At 35.8% G+C, this 24,901-nt stretch overlaps 1 protein-coding gene and 1 long non-coding RNA gene across 3 annotated transcripts in view; both read left to right on the top strand.

Annotated features, from left to right (window-relative positions):
* The window catches only part of LOC139122761 (cytochrome P450 10-like), a 34,030-nt gene that overhangs the window by 190 nt on the left and 8,939 nt on the right, over window positions 1-24,901 (top strand). Inside the window, exons 2-3 of the mRNA XM_070688501.1 lie at window positions 22,070-22,543; window positions 24,502-24,695. Of these exons, the coding sequence (XP_070544602.1) occupies window positions 22,070-22,543; window positions 24,502-24,695 (668 nt within the window). The remainder of the gene's footprint in view (window positions 1-22,069; window positions 22,544-24,501; window positions 24,696-24,901) is intronic.
* On the top strand, window positions 14,384-19,634 carry LOC139122558 (uncharacterized). Of its 2 annotated transcripts, XR_011549504.1 has the most exons (4): window positions 14,384-15,823; window positions 16,338-16,685; window positions 17,184-17,346; window positions 18,224-19,634. It is a non-coding gene; the product is annotated as an uncharacterized lncRNA (long non-coding RNA). The 2 variants fall into 2 exon arrangements; XR_011549500.1 differs by lacking the exon at window positions 14,384-15,823 and having other exon boundaries at window positions 16,292-16,685.

Here is a 24,901-nt window from a genome sequence, read left to right on the forward strand (position 1 = left end):
AATGGCCTCATAAAATAATACAGACTTCTCTGGAACAATTGTTTCAAAGCTAAAAATGTGTTTGCTTTTCAGCAGATGAAAATGTATTGAAGTTTGAGTTTAATACTTAGATTTTGCCACTTTGTTTGTAATATATATTGTTTCTTTCCCCGTATATCAAATACTTCGAGAATTTACCAGATTTTAAAGAGGTAAACATTTACATGCAAGAGGCAACCTTCATATGTAACGCCTATCGCCAAATTCTTAAACACTACAATGCTGTTGTGATTTCAGTCTAATATATGTAGATATGAATTACCTCTCACATCATCAATCGTAAACATAGTCATACCGTTTGAAGTGACCATGTAAGTTATACTGACATATTAAGTTTATTTATTAATAACCAACACTGTGGCAAAAGCTAGCACAGTGTACGCAAATATCATGTTTGAATATTAATAAAGTTACTCGTCGAAACAAATTTTTGAATTTATTCCCGAAATATTTGATGTTAGAATAGAGTACTTTAGTTGCTGATAATTGATGTAGGGTACATTCATTGAGTTTGTCACGGATCGCCAATCTACAAGAAAGTCCTGAAGCGTACCTCCTTTAAGTTTAAGCAGTTTTAAGGAAATTTTTCCAAGTACGCGATGTCTCGAAGCAACAATACAAAAATATTTTTATTTCAGGCTCAAACATATCCAAATTACACTGTAAGTTGCCGAGCAAGCACTGTAGCTCAGACTTGTATATTTCCACTACATTTTGCACTCAAGACATTGTGTAAGTAAAATCTGTAAATTTTAAAGATACAACCCATAAACTGCTACTCTTACCAAACTCTGACACATAATATCAGCCTGTAAAACATGTCAAAGGAAAATAGGTTTTGCACTGAAGTTTATTTTCATTTGGCGGAAAGACCAGGAAAAATGCAAAAGCAGGAAGCTCGATACATTCTTCCGACAATACTTTAATTCTATCAATTGTGTGTGTGTCCGTTTTGCTGAACTTCGAATCGAGTAATGACATATTGCCTTCATAGTGAGATGATATCATACTAATAAGTCTGCAATACTAATTGTTTATTTTTACAATCATACCAAAATGTTAATTTAGACCTCATTAGGAAAAAAATTACTGCATCTCCATTTTCCGTTTCGAGTGTCGGAATTGAATTATAGTATACCTGTTTGTTCTTAAACACCATTTTCTCGGCCTTCATAAGAATCTCTTCTCATATCCTTCTATACTACGTTCCAGCACTTCCAGTACGTTTCCCTTTTATCTTTGAAGATAAAAGAACAACTAAGAGTTTCAAAATCTTTGTTGGATATCATTTTATTTGATAGACCACGGTCCACGGTCGTGACAGAGGGACCGTGGATAGACGTGCAGGTGCCGCCAACGAAGCTGTTCGTGCAAAAAGGTGTTCGTGCGCAGTTTTTCAGCGGGCGGGCAACTTTAAAAAATTACCAGTGGGCGGGGATAAAAAATCGACATTTACTGTGGGCGGGGAAAAAAATTCGTTTTTTTCAGTGGGCGGGGAGAAGATTTTTGACAGTGGGTACCGGAAAATATGTAGTGGGAGGGGAATGCTGTGGTTGATAAAACCAGAGGGGAGATTAAGTGCCTTACATAGAGGGGAGCAATGTTCCGAAGGTAGAAATGATAATTTGTTTGGTAGAACAGTCTTGTGTCGATCTCGGTTGCCACATCTGATCGAAAGATAGCGCTGCGTCTTGTGTTTGGACAGCGGTACTCGTACACGTGATAGCTCATGCAATCACGCCCTCAACGGCACAATTATGAAACTGAGGTTTGGCTGGGCTAAGAGAAGTCGCGTCGGCAGTGGGACTCCTCTGTCTCTGTCTCTACAACCACCCAGTATATCTTTAGGCGATGTGATGCGAAGAATGTTGGTAAGTAGCTTTAAAAAATGTTCAAAATATTTATCATAATTACTAATGGAAAGCATTTCTCAGTTAAATCGTTACACAAGTGCATAATAGTAAACCAAGTTGTGGACCAGCCCTAAGAACCGGAGAGTATCCGGATTCCGTTTCTAGCTCCAACTGGCGTATGTAGCCAAAGCCGGACACTCTAGTTGTACTCGTAGTCGTAGGGCTATTCACAAAGAGAACATAGTTTCTTTTTCTCAGTCGTTTTCATAGGTTTGCGCAGACGTGCAGTATATCAGATAAGGAGTGTTGAATACATCGCGTATATGATAAGTTTTATCATTGTTTTTAATTTAAAATTTGGTGAAAAGTTTTACAATGGTTTTCAGATATCTGCCCTGTGACGGGCATGTCTGAGAAGGCTGTCAGGGGCAAGTCGTAAATTACAATTTAAACACTCAAATTTCTAATCAGACTGACTAAACACTGTGAAGGATTCAATCACCATTGTGAGAGACGGTTCATTATCGGCGCAAAGTCCAGTGTAGTGAAGTGTCTCTGTTGAAGCCTGAAATGTCTCTTCAGTCCAAGTTCAGAATGTCTTTGAAAATTATTTTGGATTTGAAAATGTGAGGTTCCCCGAGAAAGTTCGTTAAAAGCCGTTGGGCGGGAAAAATCTATGAGTCATGCGAAGGGCACATGATTGATTAAACTCAATTGTCGTAGCAGATATAATCTCTGTTTGTTAAAATCACGTAACCGTGGTAAAATAAACATTGATAGGAAGCGGTGCCTTACAGCTGAAATCTTACAAGGAATGTTATCTCAGTGTCCAAAATACACTAACAGTGCCGAGTGAGTGAGTGACAAGAACATTTTCCAATCAGTAATTTTACACTTCAGTATTGAGCTACAATTGGGTACAAACTGCAGCAGAAATATTTTGAATTGTTTGAAACACTGACATGGCGGGGAAATGCTTTCGGCGAGAGAGTGAAATCATTCATTTTCCACCACACTTTAAACACGCTCTTCTCAAACTCTAGCTGATGCATTATGATGAATGTTTTGATTTGACTATAAAATTAACACCAGACATATTTTGTCCTTTTTGACAAATGTATGTAATGTAGTCAACAAAAACAGGCGACGCAAAGGATGTATTTTTCCCCATCGTGAAAGTTACATTAAAAGTTTTTAAATCTACCCTCCAACTTTGTATCAGTTGCATAATAGTGTACATGTATTTTGCTTTCTTGTTTGTACATGTTAAGTAAGCCTGTCATGGTGAACAGACAGGTTCTTCGTGTTTCAAGCGGCCTTTCTTCTAAGCTTGTAGTACAGGTATTGGCCACAAGGATTATTCTGCTTATAGTAGCATCATGATATGATAACAAAATGTGACATTTAACCTGTATTTATATTCGATGACTATTTATACTGTTTCAAATTTCTTTGCTTTGTTTCAGAATTCAAGTGCATGTGGACATCTTATGCATAAGTTAAGTATACATATATTTGGCTCTGCAGAATTTCCTTGAATTATTAACTCCTTCTCCGTCAGTGTATTTTGACCATGCAAAGTATTCCCAGCAGAAATATCACAACATGAACATAAAAAGTATGCGTAATTCATACAATCATTTAAATATATTTAGCAAGTATCAATTAATTTTCTCTGTTAAAGGATGCTAATTGAATATATCATATATACTCACTATGAACTGTAGAATATTGCTGATCAGACACTGATCATGAGACCATCAATGTAGCAAAGACGTTAGTTAAAATTTGTAATTACGTATATAAAGAAGTAATTTTCAGCTCGTGTTCAGGACGATCATTAGACCCATTATAACATTAGTATTTTGTATTAAAGAGGATAAGCTTATGCATCGGACTCTAAAATCTTACAGGTAGCTACGTTAGCATTCACTTGTAGAATGAAAAATATTAAATGATCAAATCATTTGTTCACATACTCTTGGCCACTAAATTACATGAATGATGTGGAACATTGTACCTTCAAGATGCAAGACTACTTTAAATTTAAAGTGTCGGACAGAGCGATCAACCCGATTGAAAACACTTGAGGGATGTGGCAACATATTCAAGCTGTATTTATGTCACATGTTCAATGTTTGTTTCAGCTGTTCACATTTTCCCTGTTTCAGAATCCAAGTGCGTACAGACGGATATAATGGAATCTTCACCAAAGCATTGTTCTGCACAACTACAACTGATTCTCTGTCAGTGTCAATAGTTTGTTGGCATTGCAAAGCTCAGAAAGCTTTCCCACTTCACTGAGCAAAATTATGACTAGTTTCTGTATCCTTGAATATGCCTGGCAGTATCTTTTGTTTTGGAAAAGGGGTTGGGGCTGATAAAATATATCAGACGTACTTTATTTTATTTCCCACAATTGTCACAGGGATCATGCAGTTGACAGCCGCTTGTCTTATATACAGTCACAGTCAATCGATCCCAGGATTTAGAAATATAATTTAGTATAAAATTTCCTGGTTGATCAGATAAAGATAATGCATCTTATCGATCCCAGGATTTAGAAATATAATTTAGTATAAAATTTCCTGGTTGATTAGATAAAGATAATGCATCTTATCGATCCCAGGATTTAGAAATATAATTTAGTATAAATTCCTGGTTGATCAGATAAAGATAACGCATCTTATCGATCCCAGGATTTAGAAATATAATTTAGTATGAATTCCTGGTTGATCAGATAAAGATAACGCATCTTATCGATCCCAGGATTTAGAAATATAATTTAGTATAGATTCCTGGTTGATTAGATAAAGATAATGCATCTTATCGATCCCAGGATTTAGAAATATAATTTAGTATAGATTCCTGGTTGATTAGATAAAGATAATGCATCTTATCGATCCCAGGATTTAGAAATATAATTTAGTATAAAATTTCCTGGTTGATTAGATAAAGATAATGCATCTTATCGATCCCAGGATTTAGAAATATAATTGAGTGTAGATTCCTGGTTGATTAGATAAAGATAATGCATCTTATCGATCCGTGGATTTAGAAATATAATTTAGTATAGATTCCTGGTTGATTAGATAAAGATAATGCATCTTATCGATCCCAGGATTTAGAAATATAATGTAGTATAAAACTTCCTGGTTGATTAGATAAAGATAATGCATCTTATCGATCCAGGATTTAGAAATATAATTTTGTATAGATTCCTGGTTGATTAGATAAAGATAATGCATCTTATCGATCCCAGGATTTAGAAATATAATGTAGTATAAAATTTCCTGGTTGATTAGATAAAGATAATGCATCTTATCGATCCCAGGATTTAGAAATATAATTTAGTATAAAATTTCCTGGTTGATTAGATAAAGATAATGCATCTTATCGATCCCAGGATTTAGAAATATAATTTAGTACAGATTCCTGGTTGATTAGATAAAGATAATGCATCTTATCGATCCCAGGATTTAGAAATATAATTTAGTATAAAATTTCCTGGTTGATTAGATAAAGATAATGCATCTTATCGATCCCAGGATTTAGAAATATAATTTAGTATAGATTCCTGGTTGATTAGATAAAGATAATGCATCTTATCGATCCCAGGATTTAGAAATATAATTTAGTATAAAAATTCCTGGTTGATTAGATAAAGATAATGCATCTTATCGATCCCAGGATTTAGAAATATAATTTAGTATAGATTCCTGGTTGATTAGATAAAGATAATACATCTTATCGATCCCAGGATTTAGAAATATAATTTAGTATAAAATTTCCTGGTTGATCAGATAAAGATAATGCATCTTATCGATCCCAGGATTTAGAAATATAATTTAGTATAAAATTTCCTGGTTGATTAGATAAAGATAATGCATCTTATCGATCCCAGGATTTAGAAATATAATTTAGTATAGATTCCTGGTTGATTAGATAAAGATAATGCATCTTATCGATCCCAGGATTTAGAAATATAATTTAGTATAGATTCCTGGTTGATTAGATAAAGATAATGCATCTTATCGATCCCAGGATTTAGAAATATAATTTAGTATAAAATTCCTGGTTGATTAGATAAAGATAATGCATCTTATCGATCCCAGGATTTAGAAATATAATTTAGTATAGATTCCTGGTTGATTAGATAAAGATAATGCATCTTATCGATCCCAGGATTTAGAAATATAATTTAGTATAGATTCCTGGTTGATTAGATAAAGATAATGCATCTTATCGATCCCAGGATTTAGAAATATAATGTAGTATAAAACTTCCTGGTTGATTAGATAAAGATAATGCATCTTATCGATCCCAGGATTTAGAAATATAATTTAGTATAGATTCCTGGTTGATTAGATAAAGATAATGCATCTTATCGATCCCAGGATTTAGAAATATAATTTAGTATAGATTCCTGGTTGATTAGATAAAGATAATGCATCTTATCGATCCCAGGATTTAGAAATATAATTTAGTATAAACTCCTGGTTGATTAGATAAAGATAATGCATCTTATCGATCCCAGGATTTAGAAATATAATTTAGTATAGATTCCTGGTTTATTAGATAAAGATAATGCATCTTATCGATCCCAGGATTTAGAAATATAATGTAGTATAAAATTTCCTGGTTGATTAGATAAAGATAATGCATCTTATCGATCCCAGGATTTAGAAATATAATTTAGTATAGATTCCTGGTTGATTAGATAAGATAATACATCTTATCGATCCAGGATTCAGAAATATAATGTAGTATAAAATTTCCTGGTTGATCAGATAAAGATAATGCATCTTATCAATCCCAGGATTTACAAATTAATTAAGTATAGATTCCTGGTTGATTAGATAAAGATAATGCATCTTATCGATCCCAGGATTTAGAAATATAATTTAGTATAAATTCCTGGTTGATCAGATAAAGATAACGCATCTTATCGATCCCAGGATTTATAAATATAATTTAGTATAAATTCCTGGTTGATCAGATAAAGATAATGCATCTTATCGATCCCAGGATTTAGAAATATAATTTAGTATAAATTCCTGGTTGATCAGATAAAGATAATGCATCTTATCGATCCCAGGATTTAGAAATATAATTTAGTATAAAATTTCCTGGTTGATTAGATAAAGATAATGCATCTTATCGATCCCAGGATTTAGAAATATAATTTAGTATAGATTCCTGGTTGATTAGATAAAGATAATGCATCTTATCGATCCCAGGATTTAGAAATATAATTTAGTATAGATTCCTGGTTGATTAGATAAAGATAATGCATCTTATCGATCCCAGGATTTAGAAATATAATGTAGTATAAAACTTCCTGGTTGATTAGATAAAGATAATGCATCTTATCGATCCCAGGATTTAGAAATATAATTTAGTATAGATTCCTGGTTGATTAGATAAAGATAATGCATCTTATCGATCCCAGGATTTAGAAATATAATTTAGTATAAAATTTCCTGGTTGATCAGATAAAGATAATGCATCTTATCGATCCCAGGATTTAGAAATATAATTTAGTATAAAATTTCCTGGTTGATTAGATAAAGATAATGCATCTTATCGATCCCAGGATTTAGAAATATAATTTAGTATAGATTCCTGGTTGATTAGATAAAGATAATGCATCTTATCGATCCCAGGATTTAGAAATATAATTTAGTATAGATTCCTGGTTGATTAGATAAAGATAATGCATCTTATCGATCCCAGGATTTAGAAATATAATTTAGTATAAAATTTCCTGGTTGATTAGATAAAGATAATGCATCTTATCGATCCCAGGATTTATAAGTATAACTTAGTATAAATTCCTGGTTGATCAGATAAAGATAATGCATCTTATCGATCCCAGGATTTAGAAATATAATTTAGTATAAATTCCTGGTTGATCAGATAAAGATAATGCATCTTATCGATCCCAGGATTTAGAAATATAATTTAGTATAAATTCCTGGTTGATCCGATAAAGATAATGCATCTTATCGATCCCAGGATTTAGAAATATAATTTAGTATAAATTCCTGGTTGATCAGATAAAGATAATGCATCTTATCGATCCCAGGAATCTGCATTTAGTTTATAAAATATAATTTAGTATAATCTGTCCAGGTGCATTAGATACAGATAATCCATCTTATCAATGCCAGGAATCTGTTCTGAGTTTAAAGAGTCCGTGTTACGCCGTAAGCAGCAACTGCTAAAATCATGCCCCCTCTCTTTGGAGTCAACCTTTATTATTCCACATACCAGTGCGGTGGGTGTGTGTGTATGTTGGCTGCTAACGTTGCAGGTTGTGGGCGTTTTTTCAAAGCTCACTTTGTCGCCTTTTTCGCCTTTTCGAAGTTCACACAAAGGTGTATCTACAGTTCTTCATACCTCTAAAACCAACCCTGAAAATATTGCGTGGACTTCAGTTTACGCAATGTATATACTTTTGAACTTTACCTTTCTCCTGTGATAATGGCTGCATGTTTATGGAAAGATACAGGACCGTCGGGAGTTTTTTAATTCTTGTGTAAAGGATGGCCAGCGGTAAACACTATCTGTTACACCATGGTCACTGTTTACACAAAAAGGATTTAGAGTATTCCATTATCGCCTGTGTCGATATCAAAATCGAGGTCTCAAGTCACATTTGACACGATTATATTTCATGGCCGAGTGAACCATAATAGCGATTCCCTCCACCGTCGCGTATGCCAATTATATAAACAGTCAGTGAGAACACCGATCGAGTGGAAATGCAGCGTCGATATACTGTCGTATGAGTTATATTTATACCCAGTTGAGTTGCTACTTAATTTTTCACCTGCATGTTGCTACATCGCATTAATGAAACAGAGACTATTTTTCGCCCATTTGGCAACATATGACAGTGGTGTTGCAGCGTCCAATAACTTGCCGCAAGTTAACTGATGACCCCGACGCAACGCCGGACACAGACATGAATGCAAGTATCTTTGCCACAAAGTTACGTAATTGAGAGGAGATGACGGATGCTAGACATCCATGGTGACTTTACTAAGCTAGGTGAACTTTGACAGTATACGATACGGGAGAGAGAATAATATTCATATTATGAGACGAAAAAACCGGACTAAAAGTTAAGTCATTCATGTATACTAAACTTTGAATGTTGGAGAAGTGGGTGACAAAATCCGAACTTCAAAAATTAGTTTTGACCTCGCTGTGACGGAAGAAGCCGCGAGTAAACCGATACCTCGAGGTCAGTTTTCAATAGTCTACAGTTCCTCGTTAGATTTTGCTGTTTAGGCCCAATGACGAAAATCTCATTCTCGCGAGCCAGAGCAATGATTTCCGCTCCGCTGACCTACGCAAAAATCAAGCTCTTACGACGATGGAAAATCGTAGCTAGTTCGTTTCGAAAGTGTGCTAAAGAAAAATCGAACCGCGTGTTGCACTCCAACTTATCGGTTTTTCGTGGAGTGACCGTGGCTTTATAATTGTCACGAATCAACTGAGTGTGATTGACGCAAACGAACGCCCTGCATAATTTCAACGTTGTGCTGATTACTCATGATACTTACGAAAACAATCACATGAAATCATTTTTTAGCTCCATGGGTAAACGAAATGTATTACGAAAACATAGTTCAAAATAGACATAATCCCAAAGGTTTTACTCGGGGTAGGTCTACCTAATGCTAAATCGATGAGATACGATCACCGACTTCTATCCACGACTTCGCTCACGTATACTTCTGCTGAAAGGACATACAGAATTTTCATCATTTAAATTTGTTATCACTGAAAAAGCCGTGTGCCAACGTAACGGACCAACCTTGTTTAACCTTTTCACTTTTGTACATTTGCAAAGGGGTCGAACGATAGTAGTCCAGTCAATCTACGAGATTTTGGCACCTAACCCACCACAAATTGCAACAGAATTTTTTTCTTCAGAATGCATTTTAATTAGGTACCCAGACCAACATATTAAAAGTTTACTCGAATTCACCTTGGGGAAATATGTCTAATTTGCATAAATCAAATATGGCTGCCAGCCATCCGACAAAATAACATAATTGGCCATATATCACATGTTAAACAAGCTATTTCAGTGATTTCAAAGTCTGGCACTAGTTATTTGGCTCAGGGAATCATATTTGAGGTATAATGTTTCATATAGTCACTTCAGTAATTTGCATAATTCCAATATGGCGGCCAACATTCCTACAAAAGACATTTTCGGTCATATACCACGTATTAAACAAGCTATTTCAGTGATTTTAAAGTTAAAAGTATATTTCTTAGGCATGGACAAACGATTTTCGAGGTGCAATGATTTGAATAGGTAATTTGTTAATTTGCATAAATCCAATATGGTGGCCAACATACCTACAGAAGACATTTTCTGTCATATACCACTTATTAACCCTTTGGGAGCCAAAGTCTATTTTTGTCAACTTTATAAAATGTACCACAGTCAATTTTTCTGCTTTTTGCCAAAATTTTCATTAAAAAATGTAGCTGATGAAAAATGATATCCATTTGGTCCAAAATAATGAAAAAATGTACAGAAAAAATCACTGAAATTGGTAAAATATTGCATTAAAATTTTGGTGTAAAAAATTAAAGCAGTCAAAGGGTTAAACAAGCCATTTCTGTGATTTCAAAGTTTAAAGTATATTTCTTTGGCATGGACAAACAATTTTCGAGATGCAATGATTTGCATAGGTACTTCCTTAATTTGCATAAATCCAATAGGGTTGCCAACATACCTACAAAAGACATTTTCTGTCATATACCACGTATTAACCCTTTGGCCAAAGTCTATTTTTGTCAACTTTTATAAAATGTACCACAGTCAATTTTTCTGCTTTTTGCCAAAATTTTCATAAAAAACTGTAGCTGCTGAAATATGATATCCATTTGGTCCAAAATTATGAAAAACACGTACAGAAATAATCACAGAAATTGGTAAAATATTGCATTAAAATTTTAGTGTAAAAAATTACAGCAGTCAAAGGGTTAAACAAGCTATTTCTGTGATTTCAAAGTTAAAAGTATATTTCTTTGGCATGGACAAATGATTTTGAGGTACAATGATTTACATAGGTACTTCGTTAATTTGCATAAATCCAATAGGCCGGCCAATATACCTACAAAATACGTACAAAATATATCATGTATTGAACACTCTATTTCAGCCATATATTTCTTGAGCATGAAGAAATCTTTGAGGTTCAATGTTTTTAAAACACACTTAGATAATGTTCAGAAATGAAATATGGCTGCCAAATTAATGCCCAAATAGCTTGTAGAGTGTTTAGCAATAGGAATATCAAGAAAAAACTGTTTAGAGGGCACTGCACCCAACGCAGCGTATCTTGCTCGAAATAATTCTTTTGCAAACATTCGTCCAATTTTGATTAATTTGTTAACCCAAGATTAAAAATTGGTTAGGTTCACCTTTTAGCTTGGCAAGCAGTCGTAAGTTGCATGATATAGGAGGGTTAATGTATGCAAATGTATGCAAATCAACCGATTTCCTGCTTCCCTTTTATCAGAATTTCAAGATTTCCAAAGAATATAACTCTAGTCTGGCTGGGTCAAATTTTCTGAAATTTTCACGTTATGTTTTTAAATGCTATATAACAAAACAACTATTTTGTTTTTACTAAAATTCTTACATTTTAAATTAGAGGCACTTTTATTTTAACCATGATTTTAAGCACTTTTTGTGTGTCAGTCGTTCAGAACAAGCCATTTTAGAATAAGGATATACTCTTGTTTCAAGTGAAATATTACATTTCACAAAATAGTTTCTACGGTTTTCCTTGTCATCTTGGATGAGAAATATTCCTTCGAAAAAAACTCTGTTGGCAACGTGCACCTCCACCTTAAGTTCTGGAACATTTATTCTTAAAAATGTGGAATATAAACTATAAATTTACTTACAATAATGATCCATTTACAAATAAAAGATTATTTTAATAACTGAATTCGTTAAAATACTCCATAAACATATTGTATTTTTAAAAGAATGTTAAAGCAAATTTGGTAGACTTACATATATGACTTCCGAACGGATTAAAATACGTATATGTTGATATGCGTTTACTATTGAGATGTAAGATAATCATGCAATTTTAATTTTTTTTGTGATTTTTCTAAATATGACAACCGTTAATGATTGTTAGTCATCGAATAATAATCTCTTTCTGAATATAACATTGGATTCATCTGTGTACGGCATTATTTGTGATTTTCATAGGTTTTGTATACTCTAAAGTGTTAAAACATGTTATCTGTAATGTTTACTGTTTCAAAAAAGTCGTGTACAAAATCTTTAGTTTATAATTTAGACTGAACCCCCTCCTTTGGTACATCCCCTTAGACCATAGGCAAGAAGTCACGGCTGACTCGCAGCGTGTTTGCATGGTTATATCTGATTGGTCGATTGTCACTATTCACAGCAACTTAGGGAGTTTATTTGTATTATTTCATTATAACGGTACGATTCTGCCAACCAATTGGATAACAGCTTCGAAATCGCTGCAAGTCGGCCCAAAAGTCATCACATATAACAGCAAAAATACAATAAACACAACAAAGATAATGAAAACACAGGAAAATAAAATAATGTGACCAAAAATAACACATGCCACAATGCAGACAAATTAATTAGCGCTGGTGCAATCGATGTCAGACTCTTAAAAACTTGATCAACACACAAACTCACAAAAATTGAAAATTGCATGCTTATATAGCAAAGGCTTAAAATTAATTCAAACAACTCATAAGCCCAACAGAATCCAACTGTTACACGATACAAACATGTACATCTGGGAAAAATGACACTTGGAAAAATGACTTAGATGTATTTGTTTGTATTGTGTGTAGTAAGATTCTGTGTTTGGATTAATTGTAGCCTTTGCTAAAGCATGCAGTTTTCAGATTTTTTGAGTTTGTGTGTTCATTAAGTTTTTATGAATCTGACATTGTTTGCAATAGTGCTAAGTTTCAATTTGTGTGCATTATGGTATTTTTTATTTTGGTCATATCATTTTTACTGTTTTTTAGATTTGTTGTGTTTATTGTATTTTGCTGTTATGCGCGATGACTTCTTGCCTATCATCTAGGGATCTTATAAAGATGCACTCATCCATAAGAAGATGGGTCAGTCTAAATTAAAAACCAAAGATTTTGAACACGTCTTTTTTAACAGTAAAAATTACAGATTACATGTTTTGACACTGTACAGTGTAAAACACCCTTACAAATTATGAAAATGCCGTACACAGATGAATCCAATGTTATATTCAGAAAGAGAATATATTATTCAGAAAACTAACGATCATTAACTGAAAAATATATAGAAAAATCAAAATTTTGAAAATGAATATCCAAGGACTTAACAGTTTCTTCTTGATAGTTTCCTAGTGCTAAACACTATACCAAACTCTTATTTATATTAGAAACTAATACGCCATGGGGCATTAATATGGCAGCCATATTTAATTTATGCAAATTATTAAAGGGCCTTTGTAAAAATTGAGCCACTTAGAGTGTTTCTTCGCACCCAAGAAAAATATTAAAACTTTAAAATCACTGATATAGCTTGTTTATTGCGTGGTATATGACCAACAATGTCATTTGTAGGAATGTTGACCAATATATTGAATTTATGCAAATTACCAAATTACCTATGCAAATCATTGCATCTCGAAAATCGTTGTTCATACCTAAGAAATACACTTTTAACTTTAAATCACTGAAATAACTTGTTTAAAGTTCCATTAGCTGTATCTTCTTGCGATTTTTCCGTTAGTTTTGATTCAAATGATCACGGGCTCATGTTGAATAGCCTGTCAAATAACAGAGAATCGCATATTATTCGGAAACATTACGTGCCCTACAACTAAATAACATGTGATTTTACAACGAAATTTCAATTTTTGTCCGGACAGAAATACAAACTCTGTTGACACGCGGATTGCAACGTAGGCATTTTTCTGCACCTGCGCGAGCCATTTCAGCAATTTCAAAATAAATATTCATTACTTATGCCCGGCACTTACGTCGTAGTCCATTGTCCGAGCACGTTGCGTAGCCAGATGTCTGGCAATCCTCGACGCAATGTTGTTTTGATCCCAGCACGCTGAGCATGCCAGACGTCAACAAATGAGCTCGGAAGGGCAACACGTTTGAACAAAAATTAGCAGTTTTATGTGGCTATAACATCACTAATCATGTTTGTTTCTTCGTAAAACAACATTTTGCAACAAATATGAGCCTCCAACATGGAACTTTCCGAGGTAAAAAATGGTCAAAAGTTACAAATAATGGCCCTTTAATACGTGGTATGTGACCAAAAATGTCTTTTGTAGGAATGTTGGCCGCCATATTGGAATTATGCAAATTACTGAAGTGACTATATGAAACATCATACCTCCAAAATGATTCTCTGAGCCCAATTCCTTGTGTCAGACTTTGAAATCACTGAAATAGCTTGTTTAACATGTGATATATAGCCAATTATGTTATTTTGTCGGATGGTTGGCCGCCATATTTGATTTATGCAAATTAGTCATATTTCCCCAAGGTGGATTCGAGTAAACTTTTAATATGTTGTTCTGGGTACCTCTCTGAAATGCATTCTGAAGAAAAAAATTCTGTTGCAATTTGTGGTGGGTCTAACCCTATTTTGACTGGACTATAGGCCAAGGAACACCTATGAAACAAATGCGTACTACGTCAGAAGCAAAGTACATTAATTTTTATTCATGTTTAGTCGTTCAGTATATTCACAGGCATCATATATACAAGATTTAAAAAGTAATCATTATGACAATGAACCCCATGAAACAGGACAAAATTACTCAGTGGAGTCTGGGCCTAGACACGGCACGTAGTTCACACGTGATGTGATCCGCAGATATATTAAAGGGAGAATGAGTGCATCCGGACACGGGTGCCTGTCGAACGCGCGATATCCGTATGGCTGGTGCTACAGTTTCAGCGTATTGGGTGAGTGGAAGAGCGTGTCATAATATGCATGGATCGAGTCAACTTTACTGTACTGTATACACTCCGAGGGATACGGTCGAGTCCCTACACGGGAAATCGCTCGTCGGCAATGCAACCGTAAGAGTCCAGTCAGGAATCCGAATTGGGGGTGTATATTTATTACATGAAATATAGACGTGACCCAGTTTTCTGTGAATAAACTTTTCAGATAAAGTATTTTACACTTAGACTGGACAAGAGTGTTAGGTACTATGATGTAGCTTGGTCAAGTGGTCGTTGGATTTGCATCATCGTAAATTCCGCGCCCCTTTGCGGCAACAGCTCGGCGCTACCCACAAATTTTGAAAAGTTGTATTTTTGCGGAGGTCCGCGGAGCGGAAATTATTCTCTGACTCGCGACTAATGTGGGTTTGTGATCGTTCCGGTACGTATATTGTTCGTTGTAGTCGATGCTATTCCTGGTTGTTCGTATAATACTGGCGAGTGGCACACCAAATCCATGATTCGCTTAAATTAAGTTAATCACGATACTTGTACATGATTACAATATCTAGAGAGGTCGGCTTATTATTACAAAGACGTGGTCCACCACGGTCAATCAGACCGGGCTTCTCAATGAGGTCAGTACGTCACGGTCTCAGAGCGTCAACATCTCTGTGTCTACGGAAAGCGTTAAAAGTGAAGTGCGTCTCTGTCCAGAAAGTCTCCAATGTCATGCCTTTGGTATGCATCAAGTAGACAATCAGGGAGAAAGGTCACTACCATATCAGTACATCTGTCACCATAGAGGTCCAGATTCAACGTCCGGTCAAAGCAGTTGTTTGAACATTTCATTCACGATAAGGATGATGAACGCCTACATCAGAGGTCACGAAATTAAACAAGGAGAGAGATCATTGCACGATGCGTTACCAGTCCGGGTCATTTCCACAGGGCCTGGCGAGAATTATTAGTGTAGCAGTTATGAATATGATCAATAAATGTCTTGTATTAAACTATTTTTCCTTATACAAGCCTTACCTGTGTATAGTATTTCAAAGAAAACAGTCTATATCTGTTAATTGCCCTCCCTAATCCCCTTCATTAATTTGTTCTGCCGATCACTGACGCGAGGGCTTATCGCCCTGACCAAATAACTCGTTAGCAGCTCATAAGGTAGTAGACGGACTACCTTATGAGCTGCTAACGAGTTATTTGGTCAGGGCGATAAGCCCTCGCGTCAGTGATCGGCAGAACAAATTAATGAAGGGGATTAGGGAGGGCAATTAACAGATATAGACTGTTTTCTTTGAAATACTATACAGGGATAGCTAGCGTAAAGTAATAGGCACACACTGGACACAGGTAAGGCTTGTATAAGGAAAAATAGTTTAATACAAGACATTTATTGATCATATTCATAACTGCTACACTAATAATTCTCGCCAGGCCCTGTGGTCATTTCCAAAATTGGAGACTCATTATGATAATGTTTCCGGCATTTAGCCAATCATCGACCAGATTACATCATTAATAAAGTGGAGGTCACGCTGGGTCACAAATTACCCACCAAGTGTGATCGGCAGTTTCGGGCCGCTTATTAAGCCTCAGTCTTGTGAGTTTCGACGAATTTCGACTGTCAACATAATCCACATAACATAATTCTCTATGCTATTACAATTTCCATGTTTTGTTTTGTGACAGGTGATGAACATCGACCACAGAACAATAACATGCTATGATTCCATGTTACAAGGTACCATTTCCAGAATAGGATATCTTGAAAATCTAAGGCAAGTGTTATTATATCCACATAGTAAAACTATTGGCTATCAAAAAAAAATAATAAATTATCAAGATAGATAAAACTATTTTATAGCACACAGTGCAACTAAACAGCAACATAGGTTGACATCATTGATTATTTCAATATTATTGATGAAACATTAAATGAGTATTCTTCATTGATGATATTAACCAAAGAGGCCTGTGCTAGATATGGATAGTGATTCCACTCGCGTTATGTCTTTCCCTTTTTCTCTAGCAAGTACTTGTTTTGCCCAGAAATCTTGTGAAATTCTCCATATAGTCATATTTTCATAGACTGCGACCACTCAAGAACAATTTGGATAATTCCTCTAATGATTCCACATATACTTACAATGATGTCCATTGAAATCAATAATTCTCACTCAGTTGGCAAACTTAAAAAGTAAGTGGTACAAACATGACGATAAAAGCTTTTCACATTTTATTAATTATTTTATTTTTGTGTATTGTTTAACCTTGAGGGAGTATTTCAAGAAAGAGTGAACAAGACAGAAAAAAACGATACCTGGAGTGGAAGTTGATCTGTCTACAAAACGTTCCACAGCAAAGGAATACGTATGATTGTGGAGTATTTATTTGTCTATTTGCAAGACAAATATCAAGGAATGCCTCTCTAAACTTTACTCAAGTAAGTGTCAAAATGGGCTTATGGATATTTTCAAGCCTCAATTATTGTGACTTAAAATATATGTTAGTCATCGGACCAATAAGTTCCACTTATTCTGGACAGAATTCAATACTGCCATGGCCAATATCAAAAACGCTAATGTAACGAGTATATGCACATGTAAAACAAATTATACTGTCAGAGTACACTTAATAAAACCAAAGTTTGCTAAGGAAAAAGTGTGATTTCTGTAAAACACCCGATTTCCTGGCTACTGTATCCCCAGTTTTCAACATTTAAAAAACTGTAACTCCTATCAGGCCGGGTTAAATTTTGTGAACTTTTGACATAATATTATTTTAGTAGTAGCAAAAGGGCTATGTTGTTACACAGTAAAGCTGTCAAATATTGAAAAACTGTCATTTCAAGTTTGTTTAATGAATTTCATCACTTTGTTTTAAAATGTCAGTCTTTCAACCCCTGCCATTTAATTCAGGATGATAGACAACGCAAAACAAATTTGTTTTTTCCATGGCCCCTCCACATACAAACTTCACAAATGAGATGGTAAATTTCATGAAGTAGTGTCAAGGTTTTGAAATTCATGATTTGTTTCATTAATACCAAACGTGAGGTTTTCTACCCAAAACATGTACCACTTCACCTGGCAATTGCAAGTAAACTATAGCAATCATAGTAAACTTAAAATTCTCTGCCTTTTGTTTTCATGTCATCTTTCGTAAAAAATATTACTTAGAAGTTTGTTGGTAAAAGACCAACGTCGCCTTAATTGCACAAATGGATTTTTGTGTGATGTTGGCTCATTAGTTCAGTGACCTTTGTTCAAAAATGCATACTTTAATTATTCATATAAATTATTGTTTTTGATTTCTTTCAGGAAGATGTCACTAAATTCAGAAAACAAGTTGTTGATGAGATACTCCACAGAACAATTCTTGACTAATTGTTCAATGTGAACGTATTCTGTAGAGTATTGCAGGTTATGATGAGTATTCTTGCATGAACATTTTCAACTGCTTTCCTGTCGAAGGCTGACACTGGGTAGTCATATAATATTAATTCAGTAGCTAACAGGATATTACCTTTGGCTTACATAAAGTTTGTTAATGTAACAGCATCATTCCATCATTGTATTACACTCTAGTAAAGAAAAGTAAATTGACAAGAAACGCAGTTGTAACTTAACATTGATACAAGTTGACCATGTACTTAACTGGCTCAAAACACAATGAAACACTAAAAATCCATTAGTGTAAATATATTTTGTTTAAATGTATGATTGTTTTTATAACAATACTACAATCTGTACAATGTGTACAGGTAATTTAAATCGTAAGGGTACCTGTATTGTTTATGTTAATCATTTGCATGTGAATAGATTCTTTTTAAATAGTCTGAAATAAGTTTGATAAATGAATAATGGCCCTGTGATTGGTTGTAGGGTTAATGAAAGTTTGCAATAATGTATACCTAGTCAACCTAGGGATGAGATAAACCTCGTTTTGAATTAAAATTGTATGTTTCCATCTTCCACATTGTGGCCCTAATAAGCATTATGTATTTCATTTCTCTCATAATTTTTGGGTCAGCTAAGTCCATTTGTCCAAGTCATTTAATTGAAGGGAAATGTTTTGTATTTTTTTAGTCAGAGAATCTTTCCATACGCCAATCCTCATATTAATTTGAAATTTGGTAGGCTAGTTCCCAGGGGTCACATAAAGAAAATTTGTTCAAATGATGGTAAAATTTACATACTTGTACTTCTTTGGTCAAACAATCTTCTCAGAAACAGCATTTCCAATTGTCTTGAAATTTGGTATACAAATTCCTTGTTATGTAATTGGTCTTAGTGAAATAGTGGTCACCTTTCATTATGACTTGTTCACACTGACAAAGTCAGAATAATTTTCTAATATAATACATGTTTATCACAGCAGAGCTGCTCCCATCTTTATTTATTTCTGGCTTTCAGGATAGAGCGTATTATGTGAAGCTAGAATACATCTTACAGACCTACTTTTCAAAACACTCTCTTCTTTCATCAAGTCTGGCTCTATTCAGTCTGTTTTTTTAAGCATTTTTAAAACTGAATGGCAACAAGAGTGTTGGGAAAGATTTTTTTTCCATGTGTTAACAGTATGGCAGCCACAGAGAATTTACAATATTGGTAACTTTGAAAAACATTGGTTCTCTAATGAAATACTTCATCTTTTCTTTATTGACAATCAGGTGAAAGTGTGCATTAGTAAATTGTGCATAATGATAATAAAAAATAATTCTTTATCGAATTGTGGTGTCCTGTTTTCTTTGCTCATTTGAAGTCCTAACTAGAAAGTAGATTAAATCCCACGTATCTTTACAATGAAAGACACATTGCTTTCAGATGTTCTCCATGTTTCCAGGAGAGGTGAAACAGAGATAAGGAATCTTTGAATCTGAAGAACACACACTATTATTTGATTCCTTAATATCTCTGAAAATACTCAGTCCTGATTTAGAGACTGGACAGTTTTTGCGGCCTGGGATGGATTATTTTCTACTGATGTCCAGAAGTGGATTACCCCCCCCCCCCTCCCTATTCCACCTTTCAAAAACAGAGTGACTCCCACTTCAAACTTCAATAATGAATATCAAATAGAGAACAGCAGTACATCAAAAACGTTTACCTTGATGGGTGTTTAGACACAGGAAAATATACCAACTTTGTCATTTGCCTTTCTAAAATATGTCACTCTATTGTGAAGTCTTTGTACTTGTTGCTCTCTTATACTCAATTGTCATAGAGGAAACACTAAAGGACCAGTTTTTGTCATGTTTTACACATGAATAGTACATTTCATAATGAAATGCCGCCTTTCAATTTGCAAACATCCTGATATCTTTGATATACATCTCTCATGTGTAAACGTTATACTCCCAAAGTGAGCATCAAAAACTAACTAAATGATGAATTTGTGGCTGGTATGATGCTTTGCATAACAGACTTTCAATTTGCAAACATATTGATATATATGTACTAATATATTAAAGCTACGCGCTTGAAAAATGCAGCTGAATGATGAAATTTGTGGGTTATACCATTTTAGGCAAGTATGACCCCGCGTTGTAATTCAAAATCACATCAACCCATGGATACTGGCAGGAAAGTGTCTAAATTACAGATTGTGGACTTTTAGAATGGGACCTGAAAATTGTGTAGGGTCAAAGCAGGTCAAAGGTTGTCCTGAAAGAACAAGGGGATGAAAAATGTAAGCAGCCGAAGTATAGGGGAGGGGCCCGGTCTGCGGGGGAGGGGGGTCGGCCAGTACTGAGTAAGTACAGCAGTGCATACGGATATACTCTTTGTATGCCCAAGGCCTCTTCCCTATTTAAGCCAATCATCTTAAAATTCTGCATTTGTCGACTACACTTGTCTTGTTCCACGATAGAATAATGATGCTGAAGAGTCTATTTCGACTTTATTGTAGGTTGCCCTTGCTTCACATAGTGCCAAAGAGGGCGCTCTTTATCACTTGCTTTGTGGGTCAGTGCCCCGAATCCCGGAATCAATAGGCGCATAGGCATGGCTATAAATCGAAAACGGGTAATTTATTTACATCACTTTACTCGAGAAGACTGTCGTGTAAGTAGGATGTTCTGAAAACAATGGCCCATAGTAACTTGGCCAGCCTGCAACTGTTGCATATGCCCGAGAAAAGCCAAGTGGTCGGTCAAACAGTCCGGTACTTAGCCCCCTACTTAGCTTTAAATACTGGCGGAATACGAATAATCACAGAACAAACGCAACCTGGGTGATAAATAAATAGTTGCGTAAATGAAATGCACTTTTGGGAATATGTACATCAGTGGGCAACGGGAAATTTCAGTAGTGGGGAGAGGGGAGTGGGGAGCTTAAATTGTTGTGGGGAGTGGGGAGAGGGCAGATCATAGATACTGGAGGGCAGTGGGGAGTATAATTTCAGTGGGAGGGCAAGTTTCCGCGTATGCCAGTGGGAGGGCAGTTACGAACAGCTCAACTTTCCCCTCCAAAATTTAGGTCAAGGTCAAAAATGCCTAAAATCAGTGTATCTACCTTCGAAACATGTTTTGAGATGGTTTTGCGAAATTGATGAAATTTACCCGTTGGCGGCACCTGGACGTGGCAGTAGTGCCTCCTACTGCACACCATGAAAGTAAAGTTTCCACCATCGCCACACTGTGGAGACCCATTTTTGCACCATGAAAAAAGTAGGCCTACTATTTTTCTAACTCAACAACAAATTTAAATGTTTTGTAGAGTGGCAGTAAATAAAACAGCGTCAACCGATCACAATCATAGAAATAAAAAATGGGAAAACGTAAAAAGGGGTCGAAAAATAGTAAAACTGGTATTCTGAAGGTAACGCTGAAAACCATTCAGATTTGATTTGACTGATTAACACGTGGAGGGGGATGTGGTCAGTGTTAGGTTTGAAGCTATTGTAGGTTTGAAGCTATTGAAAGTGGACGCAAAACATGTTAAAACGTAAGCCCTACTATCACAACAACTGAAATTACTGCGTCATCGAGGACACATAGGACAGTACTAGCTAGGAACAGACAAATAACAGAATAATAAACAATCGATGCAAACTAGTCGTTCACGGTATTAGAGTTCAAAGGTCGCTTTGTGACCCAGGAAGCCATACAGTGTGAACACAGTGCATTTCGGCGTTTCTAAGTCTCTCTGTGTTTCTAATGACAGGTATACTTTGAAAATAGCCACCGCGATGACATCTTTACGAAAGTCCTGGTTGGTGTTTGGGCAACGGCTCTGGACTTGTCAGTCTCCAAGACAAGTTCTTACATCGTCCGTCAGAATGCGGACAACAGTTGCACAGTCAGTACAAGGCAGCAGCGACAGACACAACCAAATCCACGACACCAAAGTCAAGCCGTTTGAAGATATTCCTGGACAACAAAGCAAACTTGCAACCTACATCAACATTTTCCGCAAGGGTGGTCTGGCGAGATTTGACGAATACTTCACATGGCGTCGAAACACCTTAGGTCCTATTTGGAAGGAAAGTATTGGGGTTATGTCTGGAGTTGTGGTAGCCGATCCCAGCGCAACGGAAGCTGTTGTTCGTGCCGAGGGCAAATATCCCCGTCGAATGCCGATGGAACCATGGTTACTCTACAGAAAAATGGGAGGATATTCGCTTGGTGTCTTTCTAGCGTAAGTTGGCAATATGTTTTTGACCTAAAATGTGTAGGATGAATGTTCAATACAAAAGAACACATTGTGCAGGATTAGGGTTTATGTTGCAAGGTTGATAGAGGGCGCTCAGCTGTCGAATCGTAGACTGCAGTTCGCCCCTCAAAGGTTACAGACCTTTTATGGAATCCCTTTGTTCACGATTCTGCAGAGTCATCGTATTGTACGGTCGAGTTTAGGTTGTACTAGATTATTGTCGCTTGTGGTGAGGTACACGGCGGAAGGCCTCAGTGACCCAGAAAAATGCCTTCTGCAGTGTACCAGTACCCATAAGTTCTATATGCTATTGTCCGTAGATATGTAGAGCCGAACAAACTATGTGGTTACCTCTTGATCGGGCTAGACTGAAGCATGGATGTAAAAATCTGTTTTTTACATCCATGACTGAAGTCTGTTCGCCCAAAAGGTGTTCTTATGACGTTTCTCGGTAAATCAGCGATGCTTATCCTATAAATGGCAAAGCATAGAGTTTTGATCTGAAGACACTGTTTGCAATATTTTGGGGCACGGTCACTTGTTGTTCGATACCCAGCGAAGACCGCTGTATGCATTAGATGGAGAGCAAAAGCGGCCTTCATCAGGTATCGAACAAACGAGCGACTGTGTTTGGGAGTATAGCGGGTGGGTAGTATATAGATCGTTTGTGGCACTTGCAGACAAAATGACTGAAATGATAGACTTGGTCCAAGTCTATCAACAAAACTGACTTCGTGAATACTACGTAGTTGAGTAATCGCAACTATTTTTTCTGGCCGCGGTGGTAGTGGAGTTATCCGAGAGAGACTTCCAGCCAACAGCGTTCACTCTAGGTGTGTTTAAATTCACTACCCTGGGTGTTCACCCCACACAATTATGAATGCAGTGTAGCATCGTATTACGGAATAACTTTTTTTACACAATCACCGTCTTGAATTAAGTCTAGTAAAATGGGCACTCACGAGTGTTTGCAAAATCACGGAAAAGAGTAAGTTTTTCAGTGTCAAGGTCCATATAAACACGGAAAAGAAGTACTCTTTTGCAGCTGATCCGTGAAAGGATTAGAATACCATTTTGAAATCTGGAAAAGAATTTTCTTAGATGCACACCTTTTCAAGTCTAAATTGAAACTGAGGGTTCGCAAAGAGCGTCATCATGTACACTTCCCAAAAGTTATCATGTTGCGCCAAACTGTAATGGAGGTTAGCTGGTACAAACAATAGACTACATCGATGTGTCAAGACAATCTCATTGCTATACATGATGCAGATTGTTGTAAATGTATTTGTAATCATCTCACCTACTCCTAGGTTTCATATAATTCGGAGTGTTTGCTCGTTTGTTTTCTCCGATGATTCGCACAATAAGGGTGTCTTTTTTCTTGAGAAATCCCAGATAAGTCGTGTGTTTTGAAATTCGGCGGAACAAGCATGTGTACCCATCCTTTCCTATGGTTATGCTGATTCTGCGTGTCCGGCTAGACAAAAGCTAGCGACGACTTCTTGCATACACAATTTTAGTTTTAAATAGCATACGCTTTTACAATGAATACATGGATAAATCATATTGTCTTAACGATTTTCGTGAATGCTGTAGTCATCCTCAACCGTTACTATCGATGTAAAGTTTTATGTTCAAAACATTAAAAATGCCATGTGCAAAGATTAAAGAAAATAACATCAGCTTATAATTATATCTCGGAAATTAGTCTAAAAAATTTAGTTCCGGTGTCTGTTTTTCGCTGCCGACAACATTTCCGATAGGAAAGCAAATCAAAATATATTCACATGTAAGTTCTTTCTTGTTTTTATGACGTCACAGACCTTAAGTATTTTCAAAATACCTCCGAAGCCATTCAATTATTGAAGAAATCACAAAATGAGTTTCCTTTCCCTGGAGAATTTACTTAGTGCCTGAGATTAAGTCGATGATTTATTGTACAGTGAAGGAGAAGACTGGCAGCGTCATCGTAGTGTTCTACTGAAGCCATTACTTCGACCCAAGGAAGTTGCATCACACACAGACACACTGAATGAAGTTTCTGATGATCTCATCGCCAAGATCCGTCGCGTACACGCAACTCCCGGCAAGAGTTCCAGTACTATGGACGATGAATTGGCACGGTGGTCCATGGAAGGTAATGAACATTTTCTTTATTTGTTTGAGTTTTTGTATTTGTGTGTTCGTCGGCCGTCTCTATCTCTCTCTCTCTCTCTAACTCTTTCTGTTGCAGTTTCACCATGGCAACAGCTAGATGAACAACACAATTTATCGAACTTTTTATTATCATAAGGAATCATTAATCACTCAAAACAAGTCAATATTCAGGCAATTACGACACCG

The sequence above is a fragment of the Ptychodera flava genome, chromosome 1 (assembly GCF_041260155.1).
Source record: "Ptychodera flava strain L36383 chromosome 1, AS_Pfla_20210202, whole genome shotgun sequence".
Lineage (NCBI taxonomy): Eukaryota > Metazoa > Hemichordata > Enteropneusta > Ptychoderidae > Ptychodera > Ptychodera flava.